Source organism: Mobula hypostoma, chromosome 29, assembly GCF_963921235.1.
Source record: "Mobula hypostoma chromosome 29, sMobHyp1.1, whole genome shotgun sequence".
Taxonomy (NCBI): Eukaryota; Metazoa; Chordata; class Chondrichthyes; order Myliobatiformes; family Myliobatidae; genus Mobula; species Mobula hypostoma.
The window spans coordinates 7,163,064-7,185,904 of record NC_086125.1 but is presented as its reverse complement, the minus strand read 5'-3'; the positions used below and the strand labels follow the sequence as shown (position 1 = coordinate 7,185,904).

General features: G+C 42.1%; 1 protein-coding gene and 1 long non-coding RNA gene across 9 annotated transcripts in view; one reads left to right on the top strand and one right to left on the bottom strand.

The window, feature by feature from the left end:
* Positions 1-16,812, bottom strand: part of LOC134339427 (cysteine protease atg4da-like) — a 41,704-nt gene extending 24,892 nt beyond the window's left edge. Inside the window, exons 1-4 of one of the 8 annotated variants that reach the window (XM_063035917.1) lie at positions 16,615-16,812; positions 12,997-13,167; positions 6,214-6,428; positions 2,155-2,463 (exon numbers count right to left, since the gene is read on the bottom strand). In XM_063035917.1, the coding sequence (XP_062891987.1) occupies positions 2,155-2,371 (217 nt within the window). In that variant the 5' untranslated portion in view covers positions 2,372-2,463; positions 6,214-6,428; positions 12,997-13,167; positions 16,615-16,812. Of the gene's footprint in view, positions 1-2,154; positions 2,464-2,687; positions 2,711-6,213; positions 6,429-12,996; positions 13,168-16,185; positions 16,505-16,614 lie in introns of those variants that run through there. The other 7 variants (XM_063035921.1, XM_063035920.1, XM_063035919.1 and 4 more) reach the window with 7 other exon arrangements.
* A 645-nt stretch (positions 16,813-17,457) lies between these two features.
* Positions 17,458-21,539, top strand: LOC134339429 (uncharacterized). Its single transcript, XR_010016398.1, has 4 exons — positions 17,458-17,634; positions 17,746-17,927; positions 19,096-19,321; positions 21,454-21,539. It is a non-coding gene; the product is annotated as an uncharacterized LOC134339429 (long non-coding RNA).
* The last annotated feature ends 1,302 nt before the right edge of the window (positions 21,540-22,841 follow it).

The window sequence follows — 22,841 nt, the reverse complement described above, 5'->3', positions numbered from 1 at the left end:
TGCTATAAAAGAATTCCCAGTATATCAAGCCTTACAGATCCGTCAATAGAGCTTGCCAGCCATTTTTGCTTACCCGTTTATTTATTGAGATGCTGCACAGAGTAGGCCCTGCCGGCCCTTTGAGCCACACCATTTAGCAGTCCCCCGATTTAATCCTAGCCTAAACACGGGACAATGAACAATGACCAATTAACCTACCAACCGGTAATTCTCTGGACTACAGAAGGAAACTGGAGCGCCCAGGGACAACCCTGGCAGTCATGGGGAGAAGGTACAAACTCCTTACAGACAGCTGTGGGAAGTGAACCTGAGTCGCTGGTACTGTAGAGCATTGTGCTAACCACTACGCTACCATACCACCCCAGCAAGTATTTCCTTAATCTATTCATAGTCCCCATTTCTGATTCATGTTCCATTACACAGCTGACATCAGTTTCCACAAGCATACTGGCAATACTCAGCTCTAAGTAATTATCATTTCCTCTCCCAGAATCTCCACATTGTCTGATTGTTTCTAACATCTGATGAGCAACATCTTCCACCAAATAAATAAATAATTAGTAAAACTAAGTCTTTCTGTCTCCATCACAAAATCTATTTTTTAGTCACTGGCTCCACCAGTCCGATCCAAGATTGAATCAGACTGTTTGCAACCTTGATATCAAAAATGACTGAATTGAACTTGACTGTATGGCCAGTACCACTACGAGATACCCATCTCACTACATTGTCTGAACTAGTCCCTGTCTCACCTCAACAGCTGCCGAGACCCTCATTCGCACCTTTGTCACCTTGACATGACCACTCCAACAGCCTTCTCCCTTCTGTCACTCCTCAAACTTGAAGTCCCTGCAGTGCACCATCGAACTTTCATCAAATACTCTTCATCCATCCCTATTCTTACTAAGCTACCAGATAAACAACAATTTTTAAATTCTCAGCCATTTTCAAATCCCCTTCATAGTGCACGCCTTCCTTTCAACTGGACCCAGACTAATAGTTCTCTGTGATATTCATGCTCCTTAAATCGCGACACACTGCTCAGCCTTCAAAGCAATTGCTTTGCCACTGGCAGTAACTTCTTCAGCTGTTGCACTTTAAGCATTCCCCACCCAAACCTCATTTTTACCAACCGATAACTAAGCCTTATACTAATTTTCCTATTACTTACATGTCAAAGTGCTTCTACGAGGCACTTTGGGATGTTCTGTTGTACACACATATACTGAGTGGCCACTTTATTAGGTACAGCTGTTCACTGATGCAAATATCTAGCATGCTGACATGGTCAAAAGATTTAGTTGTTGTTCAGACCAAACATGAGAATGGGGAAGCAGTGTGGCTATGACCATGGAATGATCGTTGGTGACAAACTGGGTGGTTTAAGTATCTCAGGAACCGCTGATCTCCTGGGATTTTCATGTTCAACATTCACTAGCGTTTATAGAGAATGGTGCAAAAATACAAAACAAAAATGCAGTGAGCGGCAGTTCTGTTTGGCAAAAGCACCTTGTTAATAAGAAAGGTTCAGAGGAGAATAGCCAGACTAGTTCAAGCTGATATGAAGGCAACAGTAACTCAAATAACCACGTGTTACAATCGTGGTGTGCAGAAGAGCATCCTTGAATACATAACATGTCCACCCTTGAAGTGGATGGGCTACAGCAGCAAAAGACTGCACAGGTTTGCACTCCTGGACCTAGTAAAGTGGCCACTGAGTGTAAATACAAGCTATCAGAGACCATTAGGGCAGGAATGATCAGTTGGTATCAATATAATGTTGACTAAATATCTTGTATCTGCTGTTAAACTGGGAATCATGACAACCACCTAAAAAAGGTATTGGAGCTCAGTAAATATACAACAGCAATAAAAAGGTAATAATATTAAAAGTGATTACACAATATAACTGAATCATTAGCAAAAACACAGCAGAATTGTTTTGGAAACTCTCTGACTTTCAGATCTGGTTAATATGCTATCATTAAGTGCCAAGGTTGAAAACGCATTAAATCTCACTATTGTGCACACACTGAATTCACTGTCAGGCTTTCCATGCCAGTTTCCTGACAGGACAAGACAGAATGGGAAATAGCGTAACAAACACTGCACTGAAGGTCTGGGAGGAATTCCATCTGCTGATAGTACCCTCACCGTATTTGACATTGTTCCAGGCTGTCATCAGCTTAACTTTAATCTTGTCCACATCAACTGATTCAGTCTGTTGGGATTTCTCTGGCAAATCATAATGGCCATTCCAGCTGTTCTCTTGCTCACTGGTGCCTGGGTGCAGTCGGCTCTTTGTATCTGTGGGAGTCAAGTCTTCCTGGCTCTGGATGTACTGAACGGAGGAAGGCGAGACAGAATTCATTGGTCATGTAGTTATTGTCAGAAGACACAGCATTGGTGAGCAGGGCATTGATCCTTTTGCCTCCTGGCCATTTGAATTAAAGCAAGGAAATCCTAGAAAAGGGAACGAATATACACAATTAGCAAAAGCATAGCAATTAAAACATTCTAAGTGACAGATCTACACTCAGCAGGCAATTATTTGGTACAGGAGTGGAATCTGAGTGGAATCTTTTGCTGTTATAACCCATTTACTTCAAGGTTCAACATGTTGTGCATTCCAACATGCTCTTCTGCACACCACTGTTATAATGCGTGTCTATTTGAGTTACTCTCACCGTCCTGTCAGCTTGAACCAGTCTGGCCATTCTCCTCTGACCTCTCTCATTAACAAGGTGCTTTTGCCCACAGAACTGCTGCTCACTGGATGTTTTTTTCCCCCCGTTTTTCACACCATTCTCTGTAAGTTCTAGAAACTGTTTTATGCAAAAATTCCAGGAGATCAGTGGTTTCTGAGATAATCCTACCACCCTGTCTGGCAACAATGATTCCACAGTCAAATCACTTAGTTTAAATTCTTCCCCATTTTGATGTTTAGTCTGAACAAGTGAACCTTTAACCATATCTGCATGCCTTTGTGCACTGAGTTGCAACCACATGATTGGCTGATTAGATATTGACATTAATGACCAGGTGTTCCAGGGTACCCAAAGAGGTGGCCACTGAGAGAATAACTCAGAGAAACACACAGTAGGCTAAAGGCTTGTATACCCTTGTGCTCAAAAGTTTCACTCTGACCACTTTCCCTCCCCTTTCAAATTTTGTTCTAACAATTGCGAAGTGTTTCTCTTTCACGTGCTGATAAGCTATCTCTGCATACATCAGCAATACACAGTCATACACTCATAACTGAACATTACTACCACATCCAGTGCTCAGCTTCCTACCATCATTAACAGAGTATTTGTGTCTGCTGAAAGAAAACTACCTTCAAAAGTGCAAGAGTCAGAAACAAAAACTGAAAATACTCTAAACACAGCGGGGCAATAAAAACTGGGGAGAATGGATTGGATTAATCTTTAGAGCTGAAAAATGAACAGTTTTCAATTAATTACAAAGAAGGCAGGTGATGGAGGTAATAAAAGGCACAGAAATCTTAGTCAAGTGACTCCCTCTCAGAACTCAACCAATGCTGGGTGTTTGGGATCTCTGCCTCGAGATTTTAGACCATCTTTGTTTGCCTATCCTTTGAGCAAATCACCCACAGAACAATATAGCTGGTTAGTGCAGGGGGTGCAACAATGAATGCAGAAATTCATCTCAAAAGCTTACGTTTATGTTCCACACTGATCTCTCCTTTCTAAATCTTTTTATTAATTTTTCAAAATTATAAACTCAATAACGAAGTTAGTACAAAGAGATTGGAATAATGTTCATCAGTATATATAAAATGAATTTTAAGTAACATAGATATAAAAGACTTCCAAACTCATGAGATTAATCATTAAAAAAAGAAATAAAAAGAAAAAAAATATATAAACCAAAAAAACCCCAAAAGAAAAAGAGAAAAAAAAAACCCAAAAAAAAGCAAAACAGGGCTAGACCAACAGCTTGTATCAGACACGTTCAATAATGTCATTAACTCCACACCTCTCATCATATAATTTAAGTTTAGAAAAAAGATTCGGAAAGGTCAGATTTACACTGATCTCTCCACCTTGTCCTGATGAAGGATCTCGGCCCAAAACTTCGACTATTTATTCCTTTCAATAGATGCTGCCTGACCCACTGATTTCCTCCAGCTTTTTGTGTGTAACCCCACTATTTCTTCCTTTTCAATGCATCTATGCTTTTCAACTCTAGTTAAGAGCTTGTTGGAGTTTCATCTGTTAAGGATTCAAGAGTTATGAAATTATGTGAGTATAGCAGACATTAATTAAATGAGAGCCAATTTTCAGTTCTTATTGTAAATCGAAAGCAGTAATGAGTTTGAAGTTAAAAGGACAGTGTTGTAAATAAATAGTACCCTCTACAGAGAACAGGCTGCTGCCTACTTTGATATGGTTTGTAAAGTGACCATGACATATTCTAGTATGCATCAGCCAAATGCAAGACTGAGGTTATGTTAATTGGCTACATCAAACCAGGCAACACAGGACAAGTTACTTTTCACCGTTGTGGCCAAGTCTGATGAAACTTATAGACCAGACTGATATCACTTAGCGCATCAAATACACTCAGAGGCATGTTTGCTCAATCGATAGGGATATTTGTGTACTTGAGCCAGTCCTTACAGCATTAACTTTGTGTACCTGGGATCTCTGCCTCAGAGCTTTTAGGACGCCCTTGTGAATTAGTTTGTCGCAGCAAAGGTGTTTGAACCTTCAAAGGTGCCCCCCCCATTGTAGTTATTCAAATGAATGGTAGCACTGTCAGACTCAAAATATTGAAGTAAACAATTCTAACTGTAGAAATTGTATTGAATGAACTGCTGTTTCCTTTGATCTTAAAGGTATAAAAAATGCGATATCCTTTGAGTTTTGGAGACTCTACCTAAAGGGTCCTCTAAAGAATGTCTGCTTGTTATAATAAACATGGATTTTACATCAGCTTCAGTGTCTCTTCAGCACCTAAGATAAAAATCACACCATTTGAGGGCATGATCTCTCACCAAGCTTCAATGACTATGTTTCATGTGAATATGTTACTGTCATTTATGGTCTCTAGCACTGGATTTATTAGGATTAACCTTTATAATTCTTTAGCTTAGAAAAAGTGGAGGGCAAGTCGTTGAATATATTCACTCAGAAAGAAATATTTTTGAACTACAGGAGAGTGAAGAGTGGTGGGAAAGTCAGTAAAGTAGATGAAACCAAGGTCAGATCAGCAATTGTGAAGCAGGCTCGAGGGGTCACATACACACTCCTGCTACTATCTCATGTTCTTAAGAACTGCAATATGACGGGATCATCATCTATGCCATATAATGCACCATCCCGATATGTCACTAAATTTAAATGGTTGAATAATATTCAGATTTCATTATCCAAAAGCATTGTGCAATTACAATCGCAATACACGCCGGTAGGCACTCAAATTCAACAACCTACTTTAGAAAACAAAGTGTGCCTTCTGACGCCATCAGTCAAATAACAAGTTCCACAAGATGTTTGGGACAAAAATGCCTATGAATAAATTCCAAAGATTTTAAACACAATAGTGACAAGCCATTTGTTTTTAGTAAGTATAATCAGCCCATGGAGTTATATGACAAAAGTTAAGGACATAGAAGTTACTCAGTAGTCAACAATGTACTGGTTAAAATGCAAAATTTTCTGAACGCTGGAAATGTGAAAACAAAACAGAAAGTTTGGAGATGTTTAACCAGTCAAGTTCAAGTTTAATTGTCATTCAATCATACATGGATACAGCTAAACAAAATGGTGTTACTCCGGGGCCATGGTCCAAAACAGTACCAGCAATCATACACTGCACAAGGCACATATAAGACAGCAGTAAATACAGACGCACAAAAATCCAAGGGTCTGAACAGTCTGCAGTCAAAGACCATATAGCTCGTGTTTTACCAAGCAAATGGGGGGGGGGAGGGGGTGGGGGGGCACCATCTCCAGCATGGATATCACACCACACCACCTCCAGCACTCCAGTGCAGCACCCAACTCCACGCCCTCCCCTGGGCAGCGGCAAACAGGCAACACTGCAGCTTGAGGCTGAGTTCTTGCTACGACTGAGTTCCCCCACCATTCGCCAAAAAAAAAACCATGGTTGAACTTGCAGCATCAGGTCTTTCTTGCTATCAAAAGAAAAACGACTAAGATGATCACTCGCTGTAAGATTGCACACCTTTCTGTCACAGGCAACGTCACGGTCTGCATCCAGTCCAGTTCCTACAGTTTCTCTGGCAATGAGCAACTCACTGATGGGGTAGTTCTTAATATCCAGCAGGGTCTTGCGATCGCAAAATATATTTTTAAAGAAAGACAATAAGTCCTTTGGCTGACTCCATAGAAGCCACTATGCCCAAGTGTGCTGCCAGTTCACCGCAAGTCATGCAGCTTCTGTGAGGAAAGAAATAGGTATTGGTTCAGTTCAACAGCTTTTCCATCAGAAATGGTTCTTCTAATAAAGAAGTCTCTCAGCAGTAAACTCTTTTTTCAGAGACACTTGGACCAGTTGTATATTTTCAGCTTCTCGTGTAGAACATTTAGAATATAAAGGAACTGAAGAGCATTTCTTGTATCTTTTAAAATGTGAAGCTTAACAGCACACAACTACCCAGTTATCACAGTTTCAAACTGAGAGAAGATCTTGTACAGGTGTCCCCCGCCTTTCGAACGTTCGCTTTACGAAACTTCACTGTTAAGAAAGACCTACATCAGTTCCCTGTTTTCACTGTTATGAAAAAAGGCAGCACGTGAAAAAAAAATCAGTGCGCGATAAAAGGCAGCGCGCTGTGCACCCCGAGCAGACGTTCTCCCCCAGATTCGGAATGGCATTCTCACCGGCATTGCTTAAACACGTGTCTGTGAGCAGCTGTTTGCAAGATGAGTTCTAAGGTATCCGAAAAGCCTGAAAGAGCTCATAAGGGTGTTACACTTAGCGTAAAACTAGACATAATTAAGCTTTTCGAACGTGGTGAACCAAGTAAGGACAAAGTGAGTTTGGCTTGTGGAAGTTAACGAAGATGATGTTGAAGAGGTTTTGGCATCACATGACCAAGAACTGATAGATGAAGAGCTGATGCAATTGGAAGAGGAAAGGAAAACAATCAAAACTGAATACAGTAGCAAACAGACCGAAGGTGAAGTCGTCCAGGAACTGAACGTGAAGCAACTGCGTGAGATTTTCACTTCAATGATAAAAGTACGACTTTAATTTTGAAAGGGTACGTAGGTTTATGGGATATTTGCAGGATGGTTTGAGTGCTTACAAAGAACTGTATGATAGAAAAATGCGCGAGGCTCAGCAGTCAAGCAAGCCTTCCACATCAGCCACAGCAGACGAAGAACCTCGAACTTCGACATCGAGGCGGGCAGTCATAGGAGAAGATGAGCTGCCTGCTCTAATGGAAACAGATGACGATGAGATGACACCCCAGTGTCCCACTACCCCAATCCCCGGTCAGATACCGATTCGCAGAGAATGCAGTGGTAGCCAGGAGGCACACTGCACATCTTTAAGAAAAAAGCCGAAATAAATAAGCTAATTAATTAGGTGCCACCGGGCACGTAATTGTCGGCCCAGATCAGAGGCGATTGTCAATTGTGTTGCCGCTGATCTGGGCCAACATTTACGTGCCGGGCGGCACCTAATTAATTAGCATGTTTATTTCGGCTTTTTTCTTAAAGATGAGCTCGATGCATCCCGGCTACCACTGCACCCCTGCATGCTTCGCGCATCGGTATCGGTTCACTGCCCGGAGGGTAGGGGCCACTGCACCACCCCAACCTGTGACGACTCAGCCTAACACACCATCATCAGTGTGCTTGGTGCTGTCCCAATTCCAGTAAGTGATACTACACTGTACATACATTATTTCTACTTTATATCGGCTGTGTATTTTTACGTGTTATTTGGTATGATTTGGCAGCTTCATAGCTTATAGTTTACTGGAGAGAGTGTTTTGCCAACAGCGCTTGCGTGAGATTTTCTGCTGACGGCGCTTGCGTGAGATTTTCGCTAGGGGAACAGTGCAGGCAATTGTTGTAGAGAAGTATTTCTACTTTATATAGGCTGTGTATTTATCATATCATTCCTGCTTTTACTATATGTTACTGTTATTTTAGGTTTTATGTATTATTTGGCATGATTTGGTAGGTTATTTTTGGGTCTGCGAACGCTCACAAATTTTTCCCATATAAATAAATGGTAATTGCTTCTTCGCTTTACGACATTCTGGCTTATGAACCGTTTCGTAGGAACGCTCTGCCTTCAGATGGCGGGGGAAACCTGTATAAATAGGTTTAGATTAAGCAATGGAAACACATTCTGCATATTCAGCCCATTCAGTGTATGGAGCTTGGAAATTCTTGGGAAATTCATCGCAAAAGATAGAACGCGAACAATATTTTACATGCCAGCTGATCCCAACAGAATTTTAAGAACTATAACAGAATACAACAGAAGTTTAAGAACTACAACAGTCTTGATGAAGGGTCTCGGCCCAAAATGTCAACTGTTTATTCATTTCCATAGATGCTACCTGAGCTGCTGAGTTCCTCCAGCATTTTGTGTGTGTTGTTTTAGAATAGCAATGGTGCTGACTGATGCAAAGAGCCAAACAAAAGCCGCTACTGTCACCAACAGGAAAAGTATCAAATTCAGATACTATCTAGTTTCAATGGCACAAAGTAAAGTGTTGCAAGACTGCTGTGGTGGGAAGTGTTGCAGTAAACTGCCAGTGAAAGAGCCACTGCTTATGGCAGCAGAACCAACAATATGTAGCTGCAAATACGTATGAATAATCAATCTGTCAGTGTTTATTTGCACACCAGGAATATAGTGAAATGGTTGGAGCATCGACAATGTCTATACTTTAAGGTCCAGCGCTGACAAAGTAAGCTGATATGCATGTTAATGGAGAAGAATCAATTAGGAATGAGAGCACAGGGGCATGAATTGGGCATTGGATCAATATAATTATGGACATGGATAGTATTGACCAAAGGGAAAAGCGATTCATAACAAGGAATTATTTATTATACCCCACAGCATTGGAGAGGATGGGTAATAAAGCACCGCAAAGCCCTCTTACGTGGAACAATTAATAGTGATAAATAGGATATCTTAAAAGATCCTATCGCTTCCGCCTCCACCACTGCTGCCGGCAGCCCATCCACGCACTCATCACTCTCTGCATAAAAAACTGACTCCTAACATCTCCTCTGTACCTACTTCCAAGCACCTTAAACTTGTGTCCTCTTGTGGGACATTCAGCCATGGGAAAAAGCCTCTGACTATCCACACGATCAATGCCTCTCATCATCTTATTGTTACGAACCCACAGGTTTCATTTACTGTGGACTGTTATCGTAAGAGTACCTCAATGAGGTGGGACTATGATGTTCACTGACTGATGGCAGCTTGTTTAAAACAAGGACACAGACAGTCATGGGGGGAGGGGGAGAGAGGGAGGAGGGAGGAGAGGGGAGGGGGAGGAGATGGGGAGGGGGAGGAGATGGGGAGGGGGAGGGGGAGGAGATGGGGAGGGGGAGGGGGAGGAGATGGGGAGGGGGAGGAGATGGGGAGGGGGAGGAGATGGGGAGGGGGACACTGATGAAACTTCAGCTTGTCACTGCGATGGTTTGAAACTCTCTCATGCCCACAAGGGTGGGTTAAATATCTGCACACGGTGGACTACGAATGGGTGTCTTTCACTTCGTGTAATCCAAAGGAGTGGATTTTGTTTGGGAGACCACTTATGTGTTACTCCTTGCCTGGGTATGTTGTGTGGCAACCCCTTGAAGACGATATCCCTGTGACAGATCACTTCCGGTGATAACTCGTATGTGGATTCCCGATCTACAGTGACTGTTATCTCGTTTTACCATCATGGAATCTTTTGTTTACCTGTGAAATTTGACGTAACCACCTATTCTCTACGTTTCACCCTGGATTACAAATACCTCTCTCCTATCATACATTCTGTGGATGAACTGAACTTTCCTACTTTACCATCGCAAGACTCTAAACATTGTTTCCCCAAGCTCAACTTAGTTAGGGAGCTATACCACACACATATATACACATCACACTGTTAACACCTGTTTATCTTGGTTAAGTTACAATATTGTAAGTAGATACTAATAAAGATAGTGGTTTTAACATTAAAACCCGACTCAGTGTGAAACCTTTTGCTGCTGGTTTATTTCTAAAGGTTACAGTACGTAACATTATATACCTCTATCAGGTCACCTCTCATCCTCCGTCACTCCAAGGAAAAAAGGCCGAGTTCACTCAACCTGTTTTCATAATGCATGCTCCCCAATCCAGGCAACATCTTTGTAAATCTCCTCTACACCCTTTCTATGGTTTTCACATGCTTCCTATAGTAAAGCAACCAGAACTGAGCACAGTACTCCAAGTGGGATCTGACCAGGGTCCTATATAGCTGCAACATTACCTTTCGGCTCCTAAACTCAATCCCACGATTGATGAAGGCCAATACACCATATGCCTTCTTAACCACAGAGTCAACCTGCGTAGCAGCTTTGAGTGTCCTATGGACTCGGACCCCAAGGTCCCTCTGATCCTCCACGCTGCCAAGAGTCTTACCATTAATACTATATTCTGCCATCGTATTTGACCTACCAAAATGAACCACTTCACATTTATCTGGTTTGATCCCATCTACCACTTCTCAGCCCAGTTTTGCATCCTATCAATGTCTTGCTGTAACCTCTGACAGCCCTCCACACTATCCACAACACCCCCCAACCATTGCGTCATTAGCAAACTTACTAACCCATCCCTCCACTTCAACCAGGTCATTTATAAAAATCACAAAGAGTAGGGGTCCCAGAACAGATCCCTGAGGCACACCACTGGTCACTGACCTCCATGCAGAATATCACCCGTCTACAACCACTCTTTGCCTTCTGTGGGCAAGCCAGTTCTGGATCCACAAAGCAATGTCCCCTTGGATCCCATGCCTCCTTACTTTCTCAATAAACCTTGCATGAGGCACCTTATCAAATGCCTTGTTGAAATCTATATACACCACATCTACTGCTCTTCCTTCATCAATGTGTTTAGTCACATCCTCAAAAAATTCAATCAGGCTCGTAAGGCACGACCTACCCTTGACAAAGCCAATGACTATTCCTAATTATATTATACCTCTCCAAATGTTCATAAATTCTGCCTCTCAGGATCTTCTCCATCAACTTACCAACCACTGAAGTAAGACTCACTGGTCTATAATTTCCTGGGCTATCTCTACTCCATTTCTTGAATAAGGGAACAACATCTACAACCCTCCAATCCTCCGGAACCTCTCCCGTCCCATTGATGATGCAAAGATCATCACCAGAGGCTCAGCAATCTCCTCCCTCACTTCCCACAGTAGCCTGGGGTACATCTCATCCAGTCCCGGTGACTTATCCAACTCGATGCTTTCCAAAAGCTCCAGCACATCCTCTTTCTTAATATCTACATGCTCAAGCTTTTCAGTCCACTGCAAGTCATCACTACAATCACCAAGACCCTTTTCCATAGTGAATACTGAAGTGAAGTATTCATTAAGTACCTCTGCTATTTCCTCCAGTTCCATACACACTTGATAGGTCCTGTTCTTTCACGTCTTATCCTCTTAATCTTCACATACATGTAGAATGCCTTGGGGTTTTCCTTAATCCTGCCCGCCAAGGCCTTCTCATGGCCCCTTCTGGCTCTCCTAATTTCCTTCTTAAGCTCCTTCTTGTTAGCCTTATAATCTTCTAGATCTCTAACATTACCTAGCTCTCTGAACCTTTCGTAAGCTTTTCTTTTCTTCTTGACTAGATTTACAATGGACTTTGTACACCACAGTTCCTGTACCCTACCATAACTTCCGTCTCATTGGAACGTACCTATGCAGAACTCCACACAAATATCCCCTGAACATTTGCCACATTTCTTCCGTACCTTTCCCTGAGAACATCTGCTCCCAATTTAAGCTTCCAAGTTCCAGCCTGATAGCCGTATAATTCCCCTTACTCCAATCAAACGCTCTTCTCACTTGTCTGTTCCGAACTCTCTCCAGTGCTATTGTAAAGGAGAGAGAATTATGATCACCATCTCCAAAATGCTCTCCCACTGAGAGATATGACACCTGACCAGGTTCATTTCCCAATACCAAATCAAGTACAGTCTCTCCTCTTGTATGCCTATCTACATATTGTGTCAAGAAACCTTCCTGAACACACCTAACACATCTAAACCTCTTGCTCTAGGGAGAGGCCAATCAATATTTGGGAAATTAAAATCTCCCACCACGACAACTTTGTTATTATCACACCTTTCCAGGATCTGTTTCCCTATCTGCTCCTAGATATCCCTGTTACTATTTGGCGGCCTGTAAAAAACACCCAGTAGAGTTATTGACCCCTTCCTGTTCCTAACCTCCACCCACAGAGACTCAGTAGACAATCCCTCCATGACGTCCACCTTTTCTGCAGCCGTGACATTATCTCTGATTAACAGTGCCACGCCCCCACCTCTTTTGCCTCCTTCACTGTCCTTTCTGAAACATCTAAAACTCGGCACTTGAAGTAGCCATTCCTGTCCCTCACATGTGTGAGTCAAGTGTTGATGCAGCTGTTCCATTAGCTCATTATTACAGTAATATTTCAATCAGTCAATGAATACCTCATGGTACCTGGGCCTCAAGTCCCATAGCTGGACTGGATGAAACAAGGGCATTGTCACAACAAAGCAAAGTTAAATTGTTAACATTCCAATGGTTACGGAGTACGGTGTTGACACAATATTGGCTCTTTGTATTGTGCATGAATCGCAAAAGGTTGGTTTGCAGGTGCAGCAGGCTATCAAGAAGCAAATGTAACACTGGCCTTCATTGCTAGAGGGATTGAATTTAACAGCAGGGAGATTATGTTGCAACTGTACAGGGTACTGGTGAGGCCATACCTGGAGTACTGTGTGCAGTTCTGGTCTCCTTACTTAAGGAGGGAGATACTGGCTTTGGAGACGGTGCAGAGGAGGTTCACCAGGTTGATTCCAGAGATGAGGGGGTTAGACTATGAGGAGAGATTGAGTCGCCTGGGACTGTACTCGCTGGAGTTCAGAATGATGAGAGATCTTAAAAACATAAAATTATGAATAGGATAGATGAGATAGAGGCAGGAACATTGTTTCCACTGGTCGGTGAGACTGGAACTAGGGGACATAGCCGCAAAATCCGGGGAGTAGATTTAGGATGGAGGTGAGGAGAAACTGCTTTTCCCAGAGAGTGGTGAATCTGTGGAATTCTCTGCCCAATGAAGCAGTGGAGGCTACCTCAGTAAATATATTTAAGACAATGTTGGATAGATTTTGCATGGTAGGGGAATTAAGGTTTAAGGGGAAAAAGCAGGTAGGTGGAAATGAGTCCATGGCCAGATGAGCCAGGATCTTATTGAATGGCGGAGCAGCTCGACGGGCCAGATGGCCGACTCCTGCTCCTATTCCTTATACTCTAATGTTCTTAGTCCCGCATGTGAGATTAACGAGACTAACCTCAAAGCTGAAAACATTGCGGTAGGAAAAGCTGATGAATGAAATGTACAGACTTAAGATATAATAAATACTGAACCATGGTGGGAGATAGAGCATTGAGTTTATGCTTGTTGATTTACACTGGCAATGCTGTCAGACAGTATTAATTATTCAAATTCTTATCTTCATTTCCAAACCCATCTGTGATTTCACTCCTGTTCACTGCAGCCTCGTCCAGCCCAATAACTCCGACCTCTGTGCTTTGTAGACTCAACTGACTTATCCCAGGGTTGGGAAACAAGTCCTTGATTTCTGTGCTCTAAACCTTCTTTATGCCACAAACCAATACCATTGGGCAAGGGATCTGCACACCCAGGTTGGGAACCGAATTCTTTTCTCCATGGACACTGTTCAACCAGCTAGACATTTTCCCAACACAGTAGAAGAAAATGTCTTAGTTATAGAAACATAGAAAATAGGTGCAGGAGTAGGCCATTCGGCCCTTCGAGCCTGCACCACCATTTATTATGATCATGGCTGATCCTCCAACTCAGAACCCCGCCCCAGCCTTCCCTCCATACCCCCTGACCCCCATAGCCACAAGGGCCATATCTAACTCCCTCTTAAATATAGCCAATGAACTGGCCTCAACAGTTTCCTGTGGCAGAGAATTCCACAGATTCACCACTCTCTGTGTGAAGAAGTTTTTCCTCATCTCAGTCCTAAAAGGCTTCCCCTCTATCCTCAAACTGTGACCCCTCGTTCTGGACTTCCCCAACATTGGGAACAATCTTCCTGCATCTAGCCTGTCCAATCCCTTTAGGATCTTATATGTTTCAATCACATCCCCCCTCAATCTTCTAAATTCCAACGAGTACAAGCCCAGTTCATCCAGTCTTTCTTCATATGAAAGTCCTGCCATCCCAGGAAGCAATCTGGTGAACCTTCTTCGTACTCCCTCTATGGCAAGGATGTCTTTCCTCAGATTAGGGGACCAAAACTGCACACAATACTCCAGGTGTGGTCTCACCAAGGCCTTGTACAACTGCAGTAGTACCTCCCTGCTCCTGTACTCGAACCCTCTCGCTATAAATGCCAGCATACCATTCGCCTTTTTCGCCGCCTGCTGTACCTGCATGCCCACTTTCAATGACTGGTGTATAATGACACCCAGGTCTCGTTGCACCTCCCCATGATCTGTTATGTGCAACAGATCATGGTGTTACAACATAAAAAGCTATGAACGTGCATGAAACCCTTCATAGCTCAGAAACTATTGTTATGGTCTAAGAATATTTCATTAAAGTAAAACATCGTGCTTACCCAATGCAGAGTTCTGTAATGATGCATGTCATTCTATCACAATAACTTTTAGATTAGATTATGAGGACACTCAGTCCTCGTTTATTGTCATTTAGAAATGCATGCATTAAAAAAATGATACAACTTCATTATCACGACTATCACACAAATAAGCAAAAACAAAACCATATTTCTCATGACAAATTAATAGAAATTATTAATTTTTGCTAGAAAATGCCATAACTAGATTAATATTGGAGATAAATATCTCTTCCTTGTGCTACTTTAGAGGACATTTCACTCAGCCCAATTATCTTTCTGTAATGTATAGACACCATTTCTACTGACCCATTCACTCATAAATGTGGGATCTGGATCCCCCTCCCCTAAATAAATACCAAACACCTGCAGATGCCAGTAGTTTGAAATAAAAACAGAAAATGACAGAAATACTCATGTCAGGAAGCAGATGTGGAAGGAGAGTTAACCAAGTTAAATTTCTGGATATTCACTTTCCAATCTAGTATACTGAACCCGTTACATGAGAAAACCTGCAAATGCTGGAAATCTAAAGCAACACACACAAAATGCTGCAGGAACTCAGCAGGTCAGGCAGGACTCCTGATGAACGGTCTCAGCCTGAACTGTTTACTGTTGGCTGCCTGCTGAGTTCCTCCAGCATTTTGTGTGGGCTGCTGCTCGCTCATACTGTGGTCTCTACATCGGAGAACCTAAAGGTAGACTCGATGACTCGTAGCTGCATTTACTTTCTAAGGGATTCTAAACATCCAGTTGTCCTTCACCTTTGCTCTTTCTCTCTCCAATCTAACCTCTTTTCCATTTAGGACAAAACAAAGCACCCTACATTCCACTTGGCCACATTGCAGATGTTCAGAGTGAACTCAAAACGTTCAGCTTATCTTCTTCCTTCATATCAAAATTGCCTACTTCGGTTGTCGGTGATTTATCCGCAATACTGATTACATTTCTCTCTTCTTTAGTATGGCCTGACTTGTTGGGCATTCGTTATTCGAATTTATTACCCTCAATTGGAATACAGTTCCCTCATAATCTTCCCCCCTACAAGTAGCATTTCCTGTCTACTCTGCTGGATTCTAAATCGCGGCCTTCAAAACGAAATCAAAAAATATTCTCCCACCGCAGAGAACGAAGGAATTCGTGGGTCACTTAATAACCTGTGCCAATTGCTTCATAAACACTAACTACAGTGTACACGCCATCACCTGTTGTGAAACACTGACACGAAGAAGTAGATGCATCGCGGTCAATATTTATATTTTTTAAAAAACAACAACTCACAGCGGAGTCCATTCGGTTACAGGTGTAACTGGTTGAAGTTCATTCCGTGAAAGGAAATTAGTTGAAAGTAAGGTTGTAAATTCACCCAGATCTGCAACTGGATTGTGTAATAGGAGCTGCGAACACCTCAAACCGCCTTGATGGTCTGGTAAACTACTCCTGGGCGCTCCACTGACAATTAAAGTAACAAGGAGCATAAGGTGGGGAATGTGGACGGCGCCCCCGGGCCCGCACCGCAAAACTAAAGGTCACCGCGTCCAAACTTATCCCCACTTTGGTGCAAGGCATGATAGAGACTTCCAGGGACCAATCACAGGACAGGGAAACATTTGATTAGCGGCCGAGCAGCCAATCAGCGCCTGCGGACCCACCCCTCCGCTTTGCCGTCCGGTTGCCGGAGTCAGGCTCGACGATCAGCAAATCACTCACCCTAACCCATCTCTTCCTCGTTACTTAGGGCGTGTGGTAGCTTCGTGGCGACGGTGGGAGCTTCAAACGGCTCCTTAGCCCATCGTTGGCTGGGTTTCTGCGCGGATATCAGGTTATGGAAGCGGACAGCCGTCCCCTAACGACCATTGGCAACACGGATGTAAAGAGCGGCGCCTTCCCCCCCTCTGAACTCTGCGCCGCCCCTTGCCGCGACAGCGCCGCCCCGAGGCCCGGAGGAGCAGCAGCAGGCCGAGTCCACATCCACCACCGTGAACTGAGAGCCGTGTTGGCTGCAGACCAATTTAATGGATTAATTCAGCCATACCAGACACAATGAAAACAGGCTCAATAAACTGATTAGAAAGGGAACATTGGGGGGGGGGCTTCTTCACACAGAGAGTGGTGGGAGTATGGAATGAGCTGCCAGACGAGGTGGTTAATGTGGGTTCTTTTTTAACATTTAAGAATAAATTGGACAGATACATGGATGGGAGGTGTATGGAGGGATATGGTCCGTGTGCAGGTCAGTGGGACTAGGCAGAAAATGGTTCGGCACAGCCAAGAAGGGCCAAAAGGCCTGTTTCTGTGCTGTAGTTTCTATAGGGTGGCTCTGTTATAGAAGTCAAACTGGACACACTGGAGGCTGTGGTAGAACAAAGGACCCTCCAGAAAATCCTGGCAATTCTGGACAATGTTTCTCACCCTCTGCAAGCCACCTTGGCTGAACAGAGGAGCTTTTGGTAATAGACTAAGACAACTGTGCTGCTCCAAAGATCTCTATTTGAAGTCATTCTTACCCTCAGCCATTAGGCTCTATAATGAGTCAACCTATAGCCAGGGAAGTGATGGTCCTTTTGTCCGACTGTTATTAACCTCTGTTCACCACACCCTGCTATCACAGATACCCTACCATCACTTCCTAGCTGGATGGTGTGAATGTGCACCCATTACTGTATAATATTATGGTCATTCTCGTATTACAATCTTATCAGTGTAAATCTTGTACATCTTATTTTTAAGGTAACTTATTTATTTTTCTTACTTTTCAAATATTTGTATATCTGTGCAAATGTAGTATTACTGCGATTTCCTTTGGGATCAATAAAGGATCTATCTGTCTTACAATTTTAGGTATTGAGTTCCACGGCTTAGAAGCATAGTTCTCAAAAAGCTGACCTGTCAATTATCTTTTGAGGAAGACTGTTTAAATTTAAGAGGCCGGCAGAAGAAAACCTGAGAGCCCGGCAGGGTTATAGAACAAGATTGATTCTGTGGTGTACTCTGATCCAGACCATTGAGAGCTTTAAAAACAGGTAAGAGACTTTAAAATCAATTCTAAAAGACAAAGAAGCCATTGGAGAGTAGTTAGTACAGGGGTGATATGTCGCCCTATCCTGGTTTTGGTTAGAAGTCGAGCAGTGGCTTTTGGAATGAGTTGAAGTTTGTCAGTAGATCGCTTTGGAAGGCCAGTAGAAAGTGTATCGCAATAATCTCGTCTATTCAATATAAAGGTGTGAATTAGTTTTTCAGTATCATTACATGACAGAAAGGGACGCACGTTTGCAATATTCCCGGAGTGTAGAAATCCTGCTCTGGTCACTATGGGATTCAAAAATTCAAATCTGAATCAAGTTTGCCGATGACACAAAATTAGTGGGACGGGCTGATAACAGACGAATCAATAGTTAGATCTGAACAAAATACAGATGTTGGCAGATAGATGACAGATGAAATTTAATGTAAGTAAATGTAAAATATTACATGTAGGAAGTAGAAATAATAAATTTAAATATACAATGGGAGGTCTTGAGTTGCAAAGTGCACTGTATGAGGAGGATTTGGGTGTCCTGGTAGACTCATCACTATCATCATCTAGACAATGCACAGGAGCCATTAAGAACTTTGGGCTATATAATGCACTCAGTGGAGTTCAAGTCAAGAGGCTTTCTCCTTCAGCTGTATGATGCGCTTGGGAGGCCTCACATTGAGTGCTGTGTACAATTTTGCTCTCCATATCGTGTGAGGGATGTTAAGGCAATGGAGAGAGTCCAGAGAGGGGCGACTATACTCACTCCAGGTCCGTAGGGTATGAGCTACGAAGAAAGATTGAAATAATTAAATCTTTTTAGCTTAAGTACACGTAGAATGAGAGAAGACATGATAGAAGTGTTTAAAATCTTTAAAGGATATAAGTAAGGTGCTACTTCACAATTAATCCATGAGCAAGGACACATGGCCATAGCTGGAGACTGGTTAAAGGGAGATTTCAGTCTAACATCAGGAAGCATTTCTTTACACAGTGACTTGTGGACATAGGGAACAAACTACATAGTTGTGTAGTTGACAGAAGTACCTTGAAATCTAAACCCGATAGTTATTTCAACACACTATGTGAATAGGAATTTGGCAAGCTTTGCTGGGCCGAGTGGCCTGTTCTTAGCAAAAACTTTCTAATGTTCTTAAATTCCACCTGCCTTCCAGATTTCCATGGGACTTAGGGCCCAATCAATGGCAGTAAGAACAAGTTATCGTCAACCCTCGGGGACTGCTACTGCCAATGCAAAATAACAAGTTTACATGCTTTCCATTGAGAACGTGAAGACTGTATATTGCTGACACAAAAACTGGACAAGTGCAAGTGTACAAACAGATGTACAGGCAGTGCAACAGGACATTGAAGGCTGGGAATTAACTGAGCTATTTTCAGGTTGGTAGGATTTTACTAATGAAAAGCTTTAATGAACTTAGCTGCACTCTGAATGATTTATCTATATTGATGACTTCATTGATGGGACTGAGTATAACACTTTCACATTCACTGTTACAAATCGGGTGCAAAATAACTGTAGGTAGGTTATTATTATGCTTTATTCATTTTAATATCTTCAAACTCAGGGGCTCCGATATTCTACTTAGTCACGTAGTGAAAAATATTGAAAAAACGATCCGCAAACATGAAAGAAAGCAAAAATAAAATCTGTCAAGAAAGAAAATAATAAAGGGCTTTGAGGAGTTTCAAATGGGAACAATAACTGGCTTCGAAAATTGGTGAACTCATTGTTCAGTATGGTAGACCATAATGTCCCTCATCGAAAGGTTTAATTGAGGTTTGTTGGGGTTGTATAGAGAGGACGGAAAGAACACAGGAAAAAAAAAGTCATGGCAACAGCCCACCCTCTTTTATTACCCAAAGTGGTAACTTGGCATGAGAAAGAAAAAGACACAAGCAATTACACAGTGGGAAGGAGAGTCACCAACCAAGGATGGTGTTGTTTTCACCAAGAATGGTTTGGTACTGACCAGGAGCAACATTACCTTTTGGACTAGGAATTGTAGAATTTTTTATTTCTAACTTCAACAGCAAATGAAGATTTAGACGGGCATCTTCTACGGCAAAATTCTATGAATTAAGGAGACAAGTACAGTGCATTCTGGTTAATTGGGTCATCGGTTAATCGGGCAGCCACTTATATGGGACAACCCTTAAAGAACAAACACTAATTGAGAAAATAGCCGAGATTCCCCTCATTTATTTGGAACACTGCCACATAATTGGAACAGGAGTCTTGCTGAACCATTTCTAACTAGCGTCAGTCGTGTGAACTTGTGTGGCCGTTAAGACACTACACAGTGCTTAGAGCAATACCGTCAGTTGCGTGTGTTTGTGTTCAAAAAGTAATGATGACCTATCATTACGTGACAGAAATGGACACACCTTTGCAATATTTCCTAAGTGTAGAAATCCTGCCCTGATCACTTCATGTAGGATTTAAAATTCAAATCTGAATCAAGTTTGCCGATGACACAAAATTAGGGGGACGAGTTGATAACATTCAGGCAGCAGAATCAAGACAGCTAAATCCAGCCAGAATATAGATGTGAGCAGATGAATGACAGATGAAATTTAATATAAGTAAATGTAAAAAGTCTCATATAGGAAGTAAAATATTAAATCGAAATATACCTGGGATCTTTGGTATGTCACCAAAAACTCACAAATTTCTACAAATGTACTGTAGAGAGCATTCTAACTGGCTGCATCACCGTCTGGTATGGGGGGGGATGGGGTGGTGGAGGGGACCACTGCACAGGATCATATTAAGCTGCAGAGATTGTAGATTTAGTCATCTCCATCAGGAGCACTACCCTCCGTGGTATTCAGGACATCTTCAAGGAGCGATGCCTCAAAAAGGCATCATTTATCATTAAGGACCCCCACCCATCAAGGTCATGCCTTGTTCTCATTGCTACCATCAGGAAGGAGGTACAGTGTGTGAACACACACACTCAATGATTCAGGAACAGCTTCTTCCCCTCTGCCATCCGATTTCTGAATGGAATGAGCCCGTGAACTCTACCTCTAATTTTTTAAAAATTTCTGTTTTCGCACCACTTAACTATTTTATATATACTGTAATTCAGTTTTTTTCTTCTCATTATGTATTGCATTGTACTGCTACCGCAAAGGTAAACTTCGCAATGTATACCAGTGATATTAAACCTGATTCTGCTGCCCTTACAGTACCTACTCACACAACTATTTTCACGTTTTACCACCTCATTTTCTAAATTTAAAATATATTGTAGGATTTTAGAGCTATTTTACGAACCATTGTGTATCATGTCAAATCAAAAGAGAAATTCCAAAACCTGTCAACAATTTACTAAAAGCTAAAAACCAAAATCAAGAGCCTGAAAAAGTATTCATCCCCTTTGTATTTACTACACTAACTTTCCACAGGTGTAATACTGTATTCACTAAATTTCATGATGTAGAAAATTGGAGGATCACCTGTTTTCAATGAATTCATACAAATAAATACCCCCTCTCTCTGCAAGGTCCAACAGTATGGTAGATTTTTAATAGACCAAACCAAAATGAAGACAAAGAGCATTCAAGACAAGTGAAGGAGATGATAATAGAGAAGCACAAACTGGGGAAGGGTACAAGACCATCTCAAAGGCGCTGAACATACCTCGGAACTCAGTCTGCCTCCCTAAGCTTAGCCACTGGAGAAGAATGGCACTTGTAACAGAGACTATTGTAACGCCAAGTCACCTGGAGTGAGCTGCAGAACTCAGTGGCTACCAACTGGAGATGAAGTTTATGGCTCCACCATTTCTAAGGCCTTACACAATTTTTTTTGTGTGGAAGAATAGCAAGAAAGAAGCCCTGGCTAAAGAAAAACATATCTTCCTAGTAAAGACTTTGGAAAGCATCACTTGAAAATACTCTAAAGATGTGGAAGACAGTCTTCAGGTCATATGAGACTAAGGTGGAACATTTTGGTCTCAACACTACGTGGTACATATGGCGTAATTCTAAAACTGCATGTCAACCAGATAACACCATCTCTACTGTAAAGTATGGTGGACATAGCATCATGCTATAGGGATGCATTTCAGCAGCAGGGACTGGACATCCTGTCAGGATTGATGGGAAGAGGAATGCTGCTAAATACAGAGAGCTCCAGATCTAAACCTGCTCGCCTCTGCCCGAAAGCTTAAGCTGGGGAGGAAGTTTGTCTTTCAGCAGGACACTGACCCAAAACACTCTGCCAGAACAACAATGGAATGCAGAAAATTGATATCCTCGAGTGGCCCAGTCAGAGTCCAGACCTAACCAGAATAAATATTTCTGCCTGAACCTCAAGATTGCTGTCCGTCTTCACTCACCAACTAACCCGGCATCGCATGAGCAATTTTGCAAGGAGGAATGGGCAAATCTTGCTTCATCATGTTGTGCAAAGCAAATATAGACTTATCAAAAAGACAACTGGCTGTAATAGTTGCGATCGGTGGTTCAGCTAAGTACTGAGGAAAGGGGAATGAATACTTTTGAACTACTCACATTTCAGTTTTTGAAATTTTAGTTTTTTGTGGTTTACAATTTCCCCCTTTTTTGGCCTCTACTGTAAAAAGAGGAGCATGTTATTCACAAATAAAACTTCTCAGTTAAATTGACCGACCTGTGAGTAAAGGACTAGGGTCTGAATACATTTTCAAGGCACTGTATATTTACATTCTCAAACACTAAAACTCAGACTAATTAAATATAATCGTTCATGCCGAGTGACAGGATGGAATCTGAATGATTTTGATTTCTTAAGTAATATTATTCATCAAACCATGTTTTATGCTTTACCAGAAAGCACAAATAAGCGGAACTCCAGTCTCGAGTGTGACCTGTACCACTGCAAGGCTATTCTTGAACTCTACTGGGGGTT